Genomic DNA, 12,638 nt, shown 5'->3' with positions numbered 1-12,638 from the left:
GCTAACCATGAGCCGGAAGGATGGGTTGCTCGACCCATCACTCGCGACGCGGCTCGCGGGTGTCACTTCCACGATGCGCTCGACACCCTGCTACGTCGGGCACTTAACCGGCATACTTGGTCCATCGAGTATCGCTGTGTGGTCTACCAGCACAGTCGCGGGGTCTACCCGGACCGCTGGGAGGCTACCTGCTTGGTGCGCCGCCCGGAGAACAGTCTCCAGGGTGCGGAGGCCTGCTCAGAGCACCATTCTATCTCTGAGCGGGACTCAGCTGAGGCGGCCATGCAAGATGCTGCACGGCGTGCACTTTCGCACTGCTGCTCGGTTTTCGGTGGGGTAGCTGACGGTCTTGACCTGAAATATTACCCCCGCCGTCCATCTGGCAGCACAGGAGGCGTGATTGTCTCACCTGTCGGTGAGGGCAATCCTAGGTTGAGCAGCACAGTCAACCTAGCCGCCGTGCTAAACACGGAGCTGGACCACGCACTAGACGAGCTGAGTAGGGCTCGTGCTGAGATCGCCCTGCTGCGGGCTGAGCGCGCGGAACGTCGTCACCTGGATGGTGGTTCCCCCGCTCCCATCGGGACTCAGCACCCGTACCGCTCACCTCGGCGTGGACACCAGTCTTATGGCAATCCCGACTGCAAGACCAAGATAAATCTAGAATCATAGATCGTAAGAGTTGGATCTTGTAATTAATACAGAATATATATACGTAGAAGCTTCAGTCTTAGCGTTAGTCTCGGTCTTAGTTAGTCTTAGTTAGACAGGGTAGTTTGATATATCCTGTGCATTTATGGTTGTCATGATGAACTTTGTTTGGTTTGGATCTTTGTAATGACTGTCACCAGAGTGTGGGTATCCCCTGCATTTTGGTTTACCTATTATGTTAATGGAGTTAGTTATATAGTTGGGAAACCTTTTTATTCCACTATCCTCTTTATCTGAGAAGCTGTGTGGTCTGTGTTGGAGATCAATGAAGATGCTCATCTGTTCAGTGTTGTTGAAGAATTCTATACTCTTTTCTTATGCTACAAGATTTTCCAGATCAGTTCTGATGTGTGGTTGCATTCTGCAGATGTCAGAGAACAGGCGCAGAGGAGGAAGGCGTGCTCAGCAGGAGCGAGCCGCTCAACAGGAGGAGGTGCCCCAGCAGCAGCACCTGCCGCCCCCGCCCCCGATGTCGATCGAGCAGATGTTTCTGATGCAGACTCAGGCAGTTCAAGCCATCGGTCAGACTCTGGCCGCCATTCAGCAGCAGCAGCAGCAACAGCAGCAAGCCCCACCTCAGCCTCAGATGCCTCAGATGCCCAGAGACAAGCGTGCTGAGTTCATGAGAGGTCATCCACCAACGTTCGCTCATTCTTCTGACCCCATGGATGCTGAAGACTGGCTGCGCACTGTGGAGCGGGAGTTGCATACCGCTCAGTGCGATGACAGGGAGAAAGTCCTGTATGGTCCCCGTCTGTTGAGAGGAGCAGCCCAGTCATGGTGGGAGTCTTACCTCGCCACCCATGCCCACCCTGACGCCATCACCTGGGAAGAGTTCAGAGGTAGCTTTCGTCAGTACCATGTTCCTGCAGGTCTGATGACAGTAAAGAAGGAGGAGTTCCTGGCCCTCAAGCAAGGGCCATTGTCTGTCAGTGAGTACCGGGACAGATTTCTGCAATTGTCTCGCTATGCTCCTGAAGATGTCAACACCGACGCCAAGCGACAGTACCGTTTCCTGAGAGGCTTGGTTGACCCTCTTCAGTATCAGCTGATGAATCACACCTTCCCGACATTCCAGCACCTGATTGACAGAGCAATCATGACAGAGAGGAAGCGTAAGGAGATGGAGGATCGTAAGCGCAAGATCAGTGGACCCCAGCCTAGAAGCAGCAACCGTCCTCGTTTCTCAGGCAATCAACCTCAGCAGTTCAGGCAGAACTAGCGTCCACCTCAGCAGCATCAGCAGTTCCAAAGGCAGTATCCTCAGCATCAGTACCAGAACCGTTAGAGCAATCAGTCAGGAGGTCAGTTTCAGAGGCAGAATCAGCAAGCACCTCGCCTTCCTGCCCCAGCAAACCAGCAGAACAGTCAGGCAGCACCAGCTCAGGTTGGAAACAGAACATGTTTCCACTGTGGAGAGCAAGGCCACTGGGTGATGCAATGTCCGAAGAAGGCAGCCCAGCAGCAGTCAGGCCCCAATGTCCCAGCAAAGCAGAATGTGTCTCAGCCTGGAGCAGGCAACCGCTCTCAACCGCGCTATAATCATGGAAGACTGAACCACTTGGAGGCTGAAGCAGTTCAGGAGACCCCCGGCATGATAGTAGGTACGTTCCCAGTCGACTCCCATATTGCAGAAGTGTTATTTGATACTGGAGCAACACATTCTTTTATTACTGCATCATGGGTAGAAGCACATAACTTTCCAATTACTACCATGTCAACCCCCATTCAAATTGACTCAGCCGGTGGTAGAATCTGAGCCGATAGCATTTGTTTGAATATAAGCGTGGAAATAAGGGAGATAGCGTTTCTCGCCAACCTCATAGTAATGGGTACTCAGGGAATAGATGTCATCCTAGGGATGAATTGGCTAGATAAGTATCAGGCAGTTATCAGTTGTGATAAGAGGACAATCAAGTTGGTGTCCCCACTAGGAGAGGAAGTGGTGACCGAGTTAGTCCCACCTGAGTCGAAGACAGGAAGTTGTTATCAGACGGCTGTCGATAGCAGTGAAGCAGACCCAATTGAAAGTATCAGGGTTGTGTCCGAGTTCCCAGATGTGTTTCCAAAGGACTTACCGGGTATGCCACCAGAGCGGAAAGTTGAGTTTGCTATAGAGCTTCTTCCTGGAACCTCCCCTATCTTTAAGAGAGCTTACAGAATATCTGGACCAGAGTTGGTTGAGCTTAAGAAGCAGATTGATGAGCTGTCAGAGAAAGGTTACATCCGGCCAAGCACCTCGCCTTGGGCCACCCCTGTCCTATTTGTGGAGAAGAAAGATGGCACCAAAAGGATGTGTATTGATTATCGAGCTTTGAATGAAGTCACGATCAAGAACAAGTATCCCTTGCCCAGAATAGAAGATCTGTTCGACCAGTTGAGAGGAGCCAGTGTGTTCTCCAAGATTGATCTGAGGTCAGGTTATCATCAGCTCAGGATCCGACCTTCGGACATTCCGAAGACGACATTCATTACCAAGTATGGTTTGTATGAGTTCACAGTGATGTCTTTTGGTTTGACCAATGCGCCAACGTTCTTCATGAACTTGATGAATAGTGTATTCATGGATTATCTCGATAAGTTTGTGGTGGTATTTATTGACGACATTCTGATTTATTCTCAAAGCGAAGAAGAGCACGCAGATCAATTGAAGATGGTATTGCAGAGATTGCGAGAGCACCAGTTGTATGCAAAGTTGAGCAAGTGTGAATTCTGGATCAGTGAAGTCCTGTTCTTGGGTCACATAATCAATAAAGAAGGATTGGCTGTAGATCCGAAGAAAGTGGCAGACATTCTGAACTGGAAAGCGCCAACAGATGCTCGAGGAATCAAGAGCTTCATTGGAATGGCCGGATACTATCGGCGATTCATTGAAGGGTTTTCGAAGATTGCGAAACCAATGACAGCATTGCTAGGCAACAAAGTTGAGTTCAAGTGGACCCAGAAATGTCAAGAGGCCTTTGAAGCGCTGAAAGAAAAGTTGACTACAGCGCCTGTCCTAGTCTTGCCTGAGGTGCACAAGCCCTTCTCGGTGTATTGTGATGCTTGTTACACAGGTTTGGGATGCGTGTTGATGCAAGAGGGAAGAGTTGTGGCCTACTCGTCCCGACAGTTGAAGGTTCATGAGAAGAATTACCCAATCCATGATCTAGAGTTGGCAGCAGTGGTTCACGCACTGAAGACATGGAGGCACTATCTGTATTGACAGAAATGCGATGTTTACACAGACCACAAGAGTCTGAAGTACATATTCACTCAGTCAGAGTTGAACATGAGGCAACAAAGATGGTGAGAGTTGATCAAGGATTATGAGTTGGAGATTCATTACCATCCAGGCAAAGCAAACGTAGTGGCAGATGCTTTGAGCAGAAAGAGTCAAGTCAATCTGATGGTCGCTCGTCCGATGCCTTATGAGTTGGCCAAGGAGTTCGACAGGTTGAGTCTCGGATTTCTGAACAATTCGCGAGGAGTCACAGTCGAGTTGGAACCTACCTTGGAGCGTGAAATCAAAGAAGCGCAGAAGAATGATGAGAAGATCAGTGAGATCCGGCGACTGATTCCAGATGGCAGAGGCAAAGATTTTCGAGAAGATGCAGAGGGTGTGATATGGTTCAAAGACCGCTTATGTGTTCCCAATGTCCAGTCCATTCGGGAGTTGATCCTTAAGGAAGCTCATGAGACAGCCTATTCGATTCACCCTGGCAGTGAGAAGATGTATCAGGATCAGAAGAAGAGAGCTGAGTTTCGAAGTCGGAGACTTTGTCTATCTGAAAAGTGTCACCGATCAGAGGAGTCAAGAGGTTCGGAGTCAAAGGCAAGCTAGCACCCCGCTACATTGGTCCGTACCAAATTCTCTCTAGGCGTGGAGAAGTGGCTTACCAGCTCAACTTGCCAGAGAATCTGTCCGCAGTGCATGATGTCTTTCATGTGTCTCAGTTGAAGAAGTGCTTGCGTGTGCCAGAAGAGCAGTTGCCAGTGGAAGGTCTTGAAGTCCAGGAGGACTTGACCTACGTTGAGAAGCCAGTGCAAATCCTTGAGGTTGCGGACAGAGTCACCCGAAGGAAGACCATCAGAATGTGCAAAGTCAGATGGAATCATCACTCTGAGGAAGAAGCAACCTGGGAGCGTGAAGATGATCTGATGGCTAAATACCCTGAGCTCTTTGCTAGCCAACCCTGAATATCGATGGCGAGATTCTTTTAAGGGGGATAGGTTTGTAACGCCCTGAATTTGGGGGTAGATTTTTTTTCTTCTTTTCTCTCACCAAATTCAGGCGTTACTCTTTCCTTTTTCCCTTTTCTTCTCGCTAAGCCTTGATCTTTTCCAAAGTTACAGCGGGTTTTGGCTTTAGACCTCGTGTAAAGCAAAACCTTAAAACACTTTATTTTGTGTGATGCACCATGCCGAGCCATGCATACTTTTTGATTGATTAAAAATGTGAATGCTTTCATCTAGAGGAAATTAAAAATTAGAAAAAAGAAAAAGCCTTTTCTTTTTTTTTCTTTTCTCTTCCCCCCCTTCTCCCCTATTCGGCCCAACCGCCCCCCCCTTCGGCCGGCCCAGCTGGCGGCCCAGCCGCCCCCTCCCCCCCTCCCGCGTGGGCCCCGCGCCGGCCCAACCGCGCGCCCCCTCTCCCCCCCTTTGGGCCCAGTCGGCCCAACCGTTCCCCCCCCCTTTTTTTCTTTTTCCAAAAATCCCCTCCCTCTCTCTCTCTCTCTCCCTCACCCTCACCCTAACCCTAGCGCCGCCGCCGCCTCTCCCCTGCCCTAGCGCCGCCGCCGCACCGTCCCCCTCCGGTGAGGCTCCCCCTCCTCCTCCTCCCTCCTCTTCTCCCTCTCCCTCCTCCCTCTCCTCCCTCCGACGCCCTCGCCCGCTCGGCCCCGGCCCCGGCCACCCCGGCCGCCCGCGCCCTCGCCCGCCTCGGCCCCCGGCTCGGCCGTTCCGGCGAGCTCGGCCCCCGGCCCCGGCCACCCTGGCCGCCCGCGCCCGGCCGCCCCTCGCCGCGGCCTAGCGCCGGCGTCCCCTGCCCCCCGGCGTGGCCTCGAGCTCGGCCCAGCGTGCCTATGGCGCGTGGCCTTGAACTCGGCTAGCGCGCGGTCTCGACGTGCGCACGACTAGTTCGTGGCGTGTGCGTGCGGCCTCGCGCGCGTGCCCGTGTAGTGCGCAGAGCCTCGGCACGACCCGTCGTGTCCCCGTCTACCCCCCCCCCCCCCCCCCCCCCCGTGTCCTATGCGCGCTAATCACGTGTTTATATTAATAAGATAGGAGTCTCAATTTGGAAATTGGTTACGTTAGTTAATTTGTATAACTAATCATCTATCTCATTCAATGTTAATCTACTAAAAGTGGTCACGTTTACATTAGTGCATGTAGCTAATTCTTTTGTTAGAACCAATTGGAACTAGAGCACGTAGCGTTTAGTTATTTGTTTACCCGTAGTGCGTCTCGGGCATAAGCTTTAACTCTCGCGAGACCTTTCCCCGCCTCTTTCTAACCATGGTAAATTCATTATTGTATGTGATATTCTATGCATGTTTAATCTACTTGTTCTCTTGTATGGTGTATTGTTGGTTTCCTAATTTCAATGGATGGATGTATGTATGTGTGCACTCGCATAGAGAACGATCCGGTTGAAGAGCCCGAGGAACTCGTAGGAGAAGCCCCTGAGCAGCAGTCGGTTGGTGGAGGCAAGTGTCCCTTGACCTATCTCTGTCCTATTCATTCTTTAATTCACCTCCCGCTTTACACATTTATGCCTAAGGATTGACTAGCTTTGTTATCCATGTCCTTGATTACCTATTTGGGTTGAATTATTATTGTTTAGCTTTATGCTATTGCTCAAACTCTAATCAATGAACACGATGAGATTATCTATGATACGCTGTTTTCCCTTCTCTTATTATGATGTTGTACTTGTGGCCTTAAGGGGGCTCGAGCGGTTTCTCGAGTGCCTCTCCGTAAGGACCTGTTCTATGGATGACCGCCCGGGAAAACAGTGCAACCATGAGGGTGGAATGGGATGCCCTTAGCTGAATAATTAGAGGATCCGGGGTGTGGATCACTTAGCCGTCGTGCCGTCAATGGGGCTCGGTGTATGCGGCTCGCTCTGCCAAGTTTGGGTTCGCCCCTTGGGGAGGAGTGCGGTGCATTTAAGAAACCTAACGGGTGGCTACAGCCCCGGGGAATCTTTGTAAAGGCTACGTAGTGATGCCCTGCTGGGTCACCTTGGTAGTGACCAATGGAGAGTCATGATCTCCGGGCAGAAAGGGAATCACGGCTTGTGGGTAAAGTGCACAACCTCTGCAGAGTGTTTGAAAACTGATATATCAGCCGTGCTCGCGGTTATGAGTGGCCAAGGGAGCTCCAGTGATTAGTGGTACTTGGTCAGAGATACTTTGGTACAGGTGGCTATGAGATCGATGGTTTTGGTTATGACTATGGTGCTGGTAAGTGGTATTCTTTCCGTTTGTAAAGGGTACAGCGGGCTAATAACTTGGGTTAATGCTAAAACTTGGCTTTCTATTAGTAAATAATAATCTGACCAACTAAAAGCAACTGCTTGACTTAACCCCCCTCCCACATAAAGCTAGTCCACTACCGCCAAACAGGATACTTGCTGAGTATGTTGATGTGTACTCACCCTTGCTCTACACACCAAACCCCCCCATCCCCAGGTTGTCAGCATTGCAACCACTGCTCAGGCGAAGATGAAGTTGTGGAAGGAGACTTCCAGGAGTTCCAAGACTACGACGAGTTCTAGGCGTGGGTTAGCGGCAACCCCCAGTCGGCTGCCTGTGAAGGCCGCGTTTATCTACGTTTCTTTTCCGCACTTTGATTTATTGTAAGGACTATATGGACGTCTCAGACGTATGATGTAATCGACTATTATTTCCCTTTTAATACTATTTTGAGCACTGTGTGATGATGTCCATGTTATGTAACTGCTGTGTACGTGAATAACTGATCCTGGCACGTACATGGTTCGCATTCGGTTTGCCTTCTAAAACCGGGTGTGACACAGACCTAGATCCTCCTAGGTGGGACCCGTCGGGGAGGAGAGATTGTAAGGTGTGTCTTGGCGTCGACAAGCCACCGAAGACGCCTCTAGTCGACGTAGGGCCAAAGAGAGGTGAAGATTTGAGGTAGAGATAGGCTAAACTAGATCTACTCCTAATGCATAAGGTAAAAACGATAAATAGAGTTTATTGTATCGATTGTGGGGGTTCAATTGGCCGTAGCCTTCACTATATAAATGGGGAGGTCTGGACCCATTAGAAGTCGGTTCTCGAGTTAATTCTGCTGATTTAGCTAACAAATCTCGCAAGAAATCCGGAACACTAACTGACTCTACGCACGCGCACGGAGAGTCTGCGCCTCCACGGCGGATAGTCCGGACCGCGGACTGTCTGGCCTTAGGGACGGATGACCATCCGTCTGGACATTTTTGGTGCTCAATAGGTATGATACACGGTAGATTAACCAATTAAAACTAGTTTTTCAATCATCAAGAAAGAAACAAGTATCCCTAGCGGATCAATAAGGTATGGAAGAACTGCTGCACCACAGAGATCGTTCCTTATACAAGTTCTCGTACGAGGTTTTTGAACAATTTACCGACATCTTCTGCATCGAAACTAAACAAGCAACATATAAATCAACTAACGAGAAAGCCGTTGCTCGTTTTGGTTTGCTTTACCACCGTATAGAAGAATAGGCTGAAGCGGAAACACAATCCTTCACTTCGTCTGAATGCCAGCCCAACACATCATGGTCAGAAAGAAAAAAGTAAAGAAAAACGGATGGGAGCTCGGTTGTCAAATATCCCAGCGATGGACACACCAAAGTCCAGCCCAGTTATCTAGATTAGGCCAACGAAAGTAGCACTTGGTGACCAGGCCGAGTGCAAAATGCAATGCAATGCACCGTCACTGTGTCCATTTGAAGCACCAACGGTCATATCAAACATCTTACATTGCAGTTCCAACAAAAAACACCATATTTTGCTGAGCTGATATACAATATAATCAAAGGCCGCGATAACTAAGGTGATACCGTGATGGGAAAAATAAAAAGGTACTGTATAATACATGTAGCAAGCTCTAAGTTCCATGCTGTACATTTAGAAGTACAATTGGTAGGATGTCCTATTGTGCCTCACAATTGATACTCGCATGGTCCAGATTCAACATCCCAGAGAACTCTACCTGACCTTGCACCAGGGCACTTGGCTCCAGCCATAAGTCAACCATAGTAGTTCCACCTGAACCTTGCGCTCAATTACATCACTTACAATAAATATTTGTGTTTGTGTGTCTAGTTTAAATCTCAGGGCTTGTTTGCAGAAGGGGATTGTGAGCTAAAATCCCTTACTATTCAAAATTGAATAGTAAGGGATTGTAGCCCCCTTAATTCCCTTCAATCCATTTGCTCCCAAGCAAGTCCTCAGTGTAGTTCATAGCAGAACATCATTATCGTCACCAAGAATTGACAGAGAGAATGGCGCAATTGCAACATTGAATGTTGATGATCCAGCCTTGTCGATGTGCTTCATCTCAAAGTCACCTTCCTACAATTCAAAATGGGTTCAAATTACTTACTCCTATTTAGCATACTAAACAAAACAGGAAACTGTTGATGAAACTTTTTGCAGAAAAGAACATCCATCGAGTTACCATTCTCCCATTTGGAGTGCTCAATGGGCATGCAGAAGAGTACTCAAAACCAGTCTTCGGGAATATGACAGGTTGTTCTCCCACTACTCCAACTCCCCTAACACAACAATGATGTCAATCATATTAGCATATCCTTTACGATAATCAAATTAGAGTTCGTTACAATAAACACTAACCAAATGTTTTCTGTCCTTCCATTTCCATCTGTAACAATCCAGTGCCTTTTGAGAAGCTGAACAGGGCGCTGAGAACTATTCGTAATTCTAATTCTATAAGCAAAAAAGAATTGCCCTTTCAATGGCTGGCTCCGGCTTTCAATATAGACGCTCCTGACTTGAACTCTTATCCCCTAAAATTTTCATTACAACTGTATCAGAAAATAACGCTGCACCAAAAGATATAAAGTAATAGTTGACCTAAGTTAACTAAACATAATAAGGCTGCCATGGCTGTGAGAAAGCAAAGTCTGCTTGGTCATTTCTCAGTCACACGCATTAACGGGTAACCTAGGATTTCTAGGCTGCTGTTTCAGCTTTGCTTTGATAGCAAAACTTCTTCGGTATCTCAAGTTCACGTGTGACAAAGCACCACAAATATTTATAGGTGAATGATCTTTTTCTTCAATACCTCTAGAAGTTTTCTGTCACTAATATGCAAGTTCCAGTCTCAAAATATCACATGGTCTAATTTATTGAAAAGCCACCAGACCCATTCAAGTGCTCATTTGCTACAACTACAAGCACAACATGTGAAGAGACAAAACATGTCAAAGGTGTGCAGTTTTGACCAGATAAGATTGAACATAATTCAGTGATAACTTTGACCCCATTAATCACTTCTTTTCTTTGTGAGCCACAACACAACTACTTCCTCGTACTATTAGACCATTTCCACATTCTCAGGAAAAAAACTCAGACCTGTTTCTTAGCAGATTCATCCTCAGATAGTAAGTTGGGGACTTTTCAACACTTCATACATTCACATGGAAAACGACAATACTTCACTCAATACTTTGCCATGGAAAACGAATGTACTTCCAAAGTACTTTCCAAACTGAAAGGGAGGTGCTGAAAAAAACTTACCAAAGTAGTTGCATCACTAGAACATTTGAGGAGGGAGTGTGGAGCCAAAATCTTTAATTCATCTCTGTATTTAGCAGCATCCTGGAAGGATGAATGCATGAAAAATAAACATGGTGAGAGCGTTTTCAGACAATGGGAAAAAGTTCCAGCATCCCCTTTCAAATATGTATCAGTCCAAAATTATTATAGTAGCAACCTAAACAGAAAAAACATGTCTGATATGACTGCAAAGCAAAATTGCACTACATGGCAAGCGGTACAATTGAAAGTTCAAAGTCCCAACCATGAGGCTGGAATAGTGGAAATGCCATTCTGGCCATGAGAATGAGAATGCAACAGATATGAGAAGGTAAAAGCACATGCCTCGCTCAAAAAAAATATTAAAATGCCTTGTGTCCCTAAGACTTCCTCTGAATTTTTAGTGCCAGCAATTGGTGAAAAGGAAGCATGCATCCAATGTTGGTAGTTCAATCAACATATGATCAAGTCAGTCATCATCATAAAGACTTGCTACACACATAGTCTTCACAAAGTCGGTCTCAGTTAGCTAGCATCAATAAGAATGGTTGGAGGTTGGAATAATCCATCAGTCATTCATCATCCAACCATGCTAAAGAAACTATATAAAAGTAATTGAATTGCTTGGAACAACGACAAGGCATGAGTACAATACCTCAAACCTCTCCTCCTCAATGGCCTTCTTCATCAACCGGCGGAGGCACAACACAGGCTCCTTCTCCTCGAAGGACCTCAGCGAGTCCCTCAACCTCGCTGCTTCCTTGTAATCCTGCAAGACCAATCCCAAGGTACAGGTCAACGAAGAGACCAAATTTCGGCCAATGCTGATATTGCAAAATTTCATTTCAGCCTTTGCCTCAAATTGGGCGGCCACGGCGAGCTGCTGCTTTAGCATGGCGTACTTCTGGCTTCTCATCAGAAGCGACGCGACCGCCTTCTCCTCCTTCTCCCTTCGCACCACCTCCTCCCCCTCCTCGTCCTTCCCCGGCGAATTCGAGCTCGAATTAGCGTCCGAGGCCGCTGCCGACGCCACCAGCGCCCGGCGCGCTGTGGGGAATCTACCCTGCGGGCACCTCGCGGTTCTTGGCCTCGGCCCCGTCCACGCCGCCGTGGGAACCGGCGCCTGCGATCTCAGACCCGCCCACTGCATCCTCCTCTCCCTTCTTCCGAAACAAAACCGAATTGGTTCCCCACGAAGACAGACAATAATGAAATCAAAATCGGCGGCACTCGGATGAAAAAATGGCGACGGTTTCTTGGAGGCCGGCGAGTGGCTGCCCAGGCTTCGCTCCCCTCCCCGCCGCTAAAATTAGGCGCCCGTATTGCACTCCATTTCTGTGGCTCCGTCGCTCGCCAAGAAAACCCGGCAACAACGACACGGTAAGACAACGAGGGAGAATTTGGAGGTTGAGGCTTGAGGGCACTATCTTCAACCATATCCCTTTTATCTGTATTTTTTATATATTTTAAAATTTATGTATATTTCGTTCCTCTCTAGCAGTATTCGCTACTCTCAGTCCACTTGATTTTAACGTTTTGGGATTTTGAAGACAGGCTATGAGATTGATAAAATGACGTATGTGACCTTGCTTTAACTTATTTAAACATTGATTACAAGACAGTAATACAATCTAATTGAACCAAGCTATAGCGTGAAGGTATTGTGCGTTTGGAATTTTGCTATAGTTTTTATACGCACATATATAAATTTTTAGTTTTACTTATTTATTTATTTAAATTATAAAAATGGATAAAGAAGAGGAGTAATAGAGGCACTGTTGAGATAATCTTCTCTAGGCAAGCACCTTTACTTCTTTAGGACCCGTTCGGCAGGCCAATATCCAAGCCAGACCGGTAACCAAGTCAGCTTAGGATCGAGTGGAACATGGCTTGTTACTCATTCCCGGTCACCAGCCCACTTTCAGACTAGGAATCAATCCAGGAGACAGACCAACTAGACTCATTCGAAGCTGAGAATTGAAGGAGGCGAGTTGAAATCAGGTGGGATTGTTTCCGGCCCAGCTTAAAACGAACACTGCTAATATACTGGACCGGATTCTAACCTAGGTTGATTTATTCCACCTGGAACTAGGCCTGGAATAGGCCAAACCGGCCAAAGCGAACGCAGCCTTAGTATGTTTAGTTGATAGTCTAG

General features: G+C 47.7%; 1 protein-coding gene across 1 annotated transcript; it reads right to left on the bottom strand.

Moving 5' to 3' along the window:
• Positions 1-8,733: 8,733 nt before the first annotated feature.
• On the bottom strand, positions 8,734-11,864 carry LOC100284959 (uvrB/uvrC motif family protein). Its single transcript, NM_001157854.1, has 6 exons — positions 11,340-11,864; positions 11,139-11,252; positions 10,466-10,546; positions 9,560-9,732; positions 9,384-9,480; positions 8,734-9,277 (listed from the first exon to the last, which is right to left on the bottom strand). Exons 1-6 carry the CDS (start codon positions 11,631-11,633, stop codon positions 9,164-9,166), a joined length of 873 nt encoding a protein of 290 aa, NP_001151326.1. The 5' UTR covers positions 11,634-11,864; the 3' UTR covers positions 8,734-9,163.
• Between the last annotated feature and the right edge of the window lie 774 nt (positions 11,865-12,638).

The sequence above is a fragment of the Zea mays genome, chromosome 8 (genome assembly GCF_902167145.1).
Source record: "Zea mays cultivar B73 chromosome 8, Zm-B73-REFERENCE-NAM-5.0, whole genome shotgun sequence".
Lineage (NCBI taxonomy): Eukaryota > Viridiplantae > Streptophyta > Magnoliopsida > Poales > Poaceae > Zea > Zea mays.
Note: the sequence above shows the minus strand (reverse complement) of the source record. Positions and strands in the feature narration are given on the sequence as shown.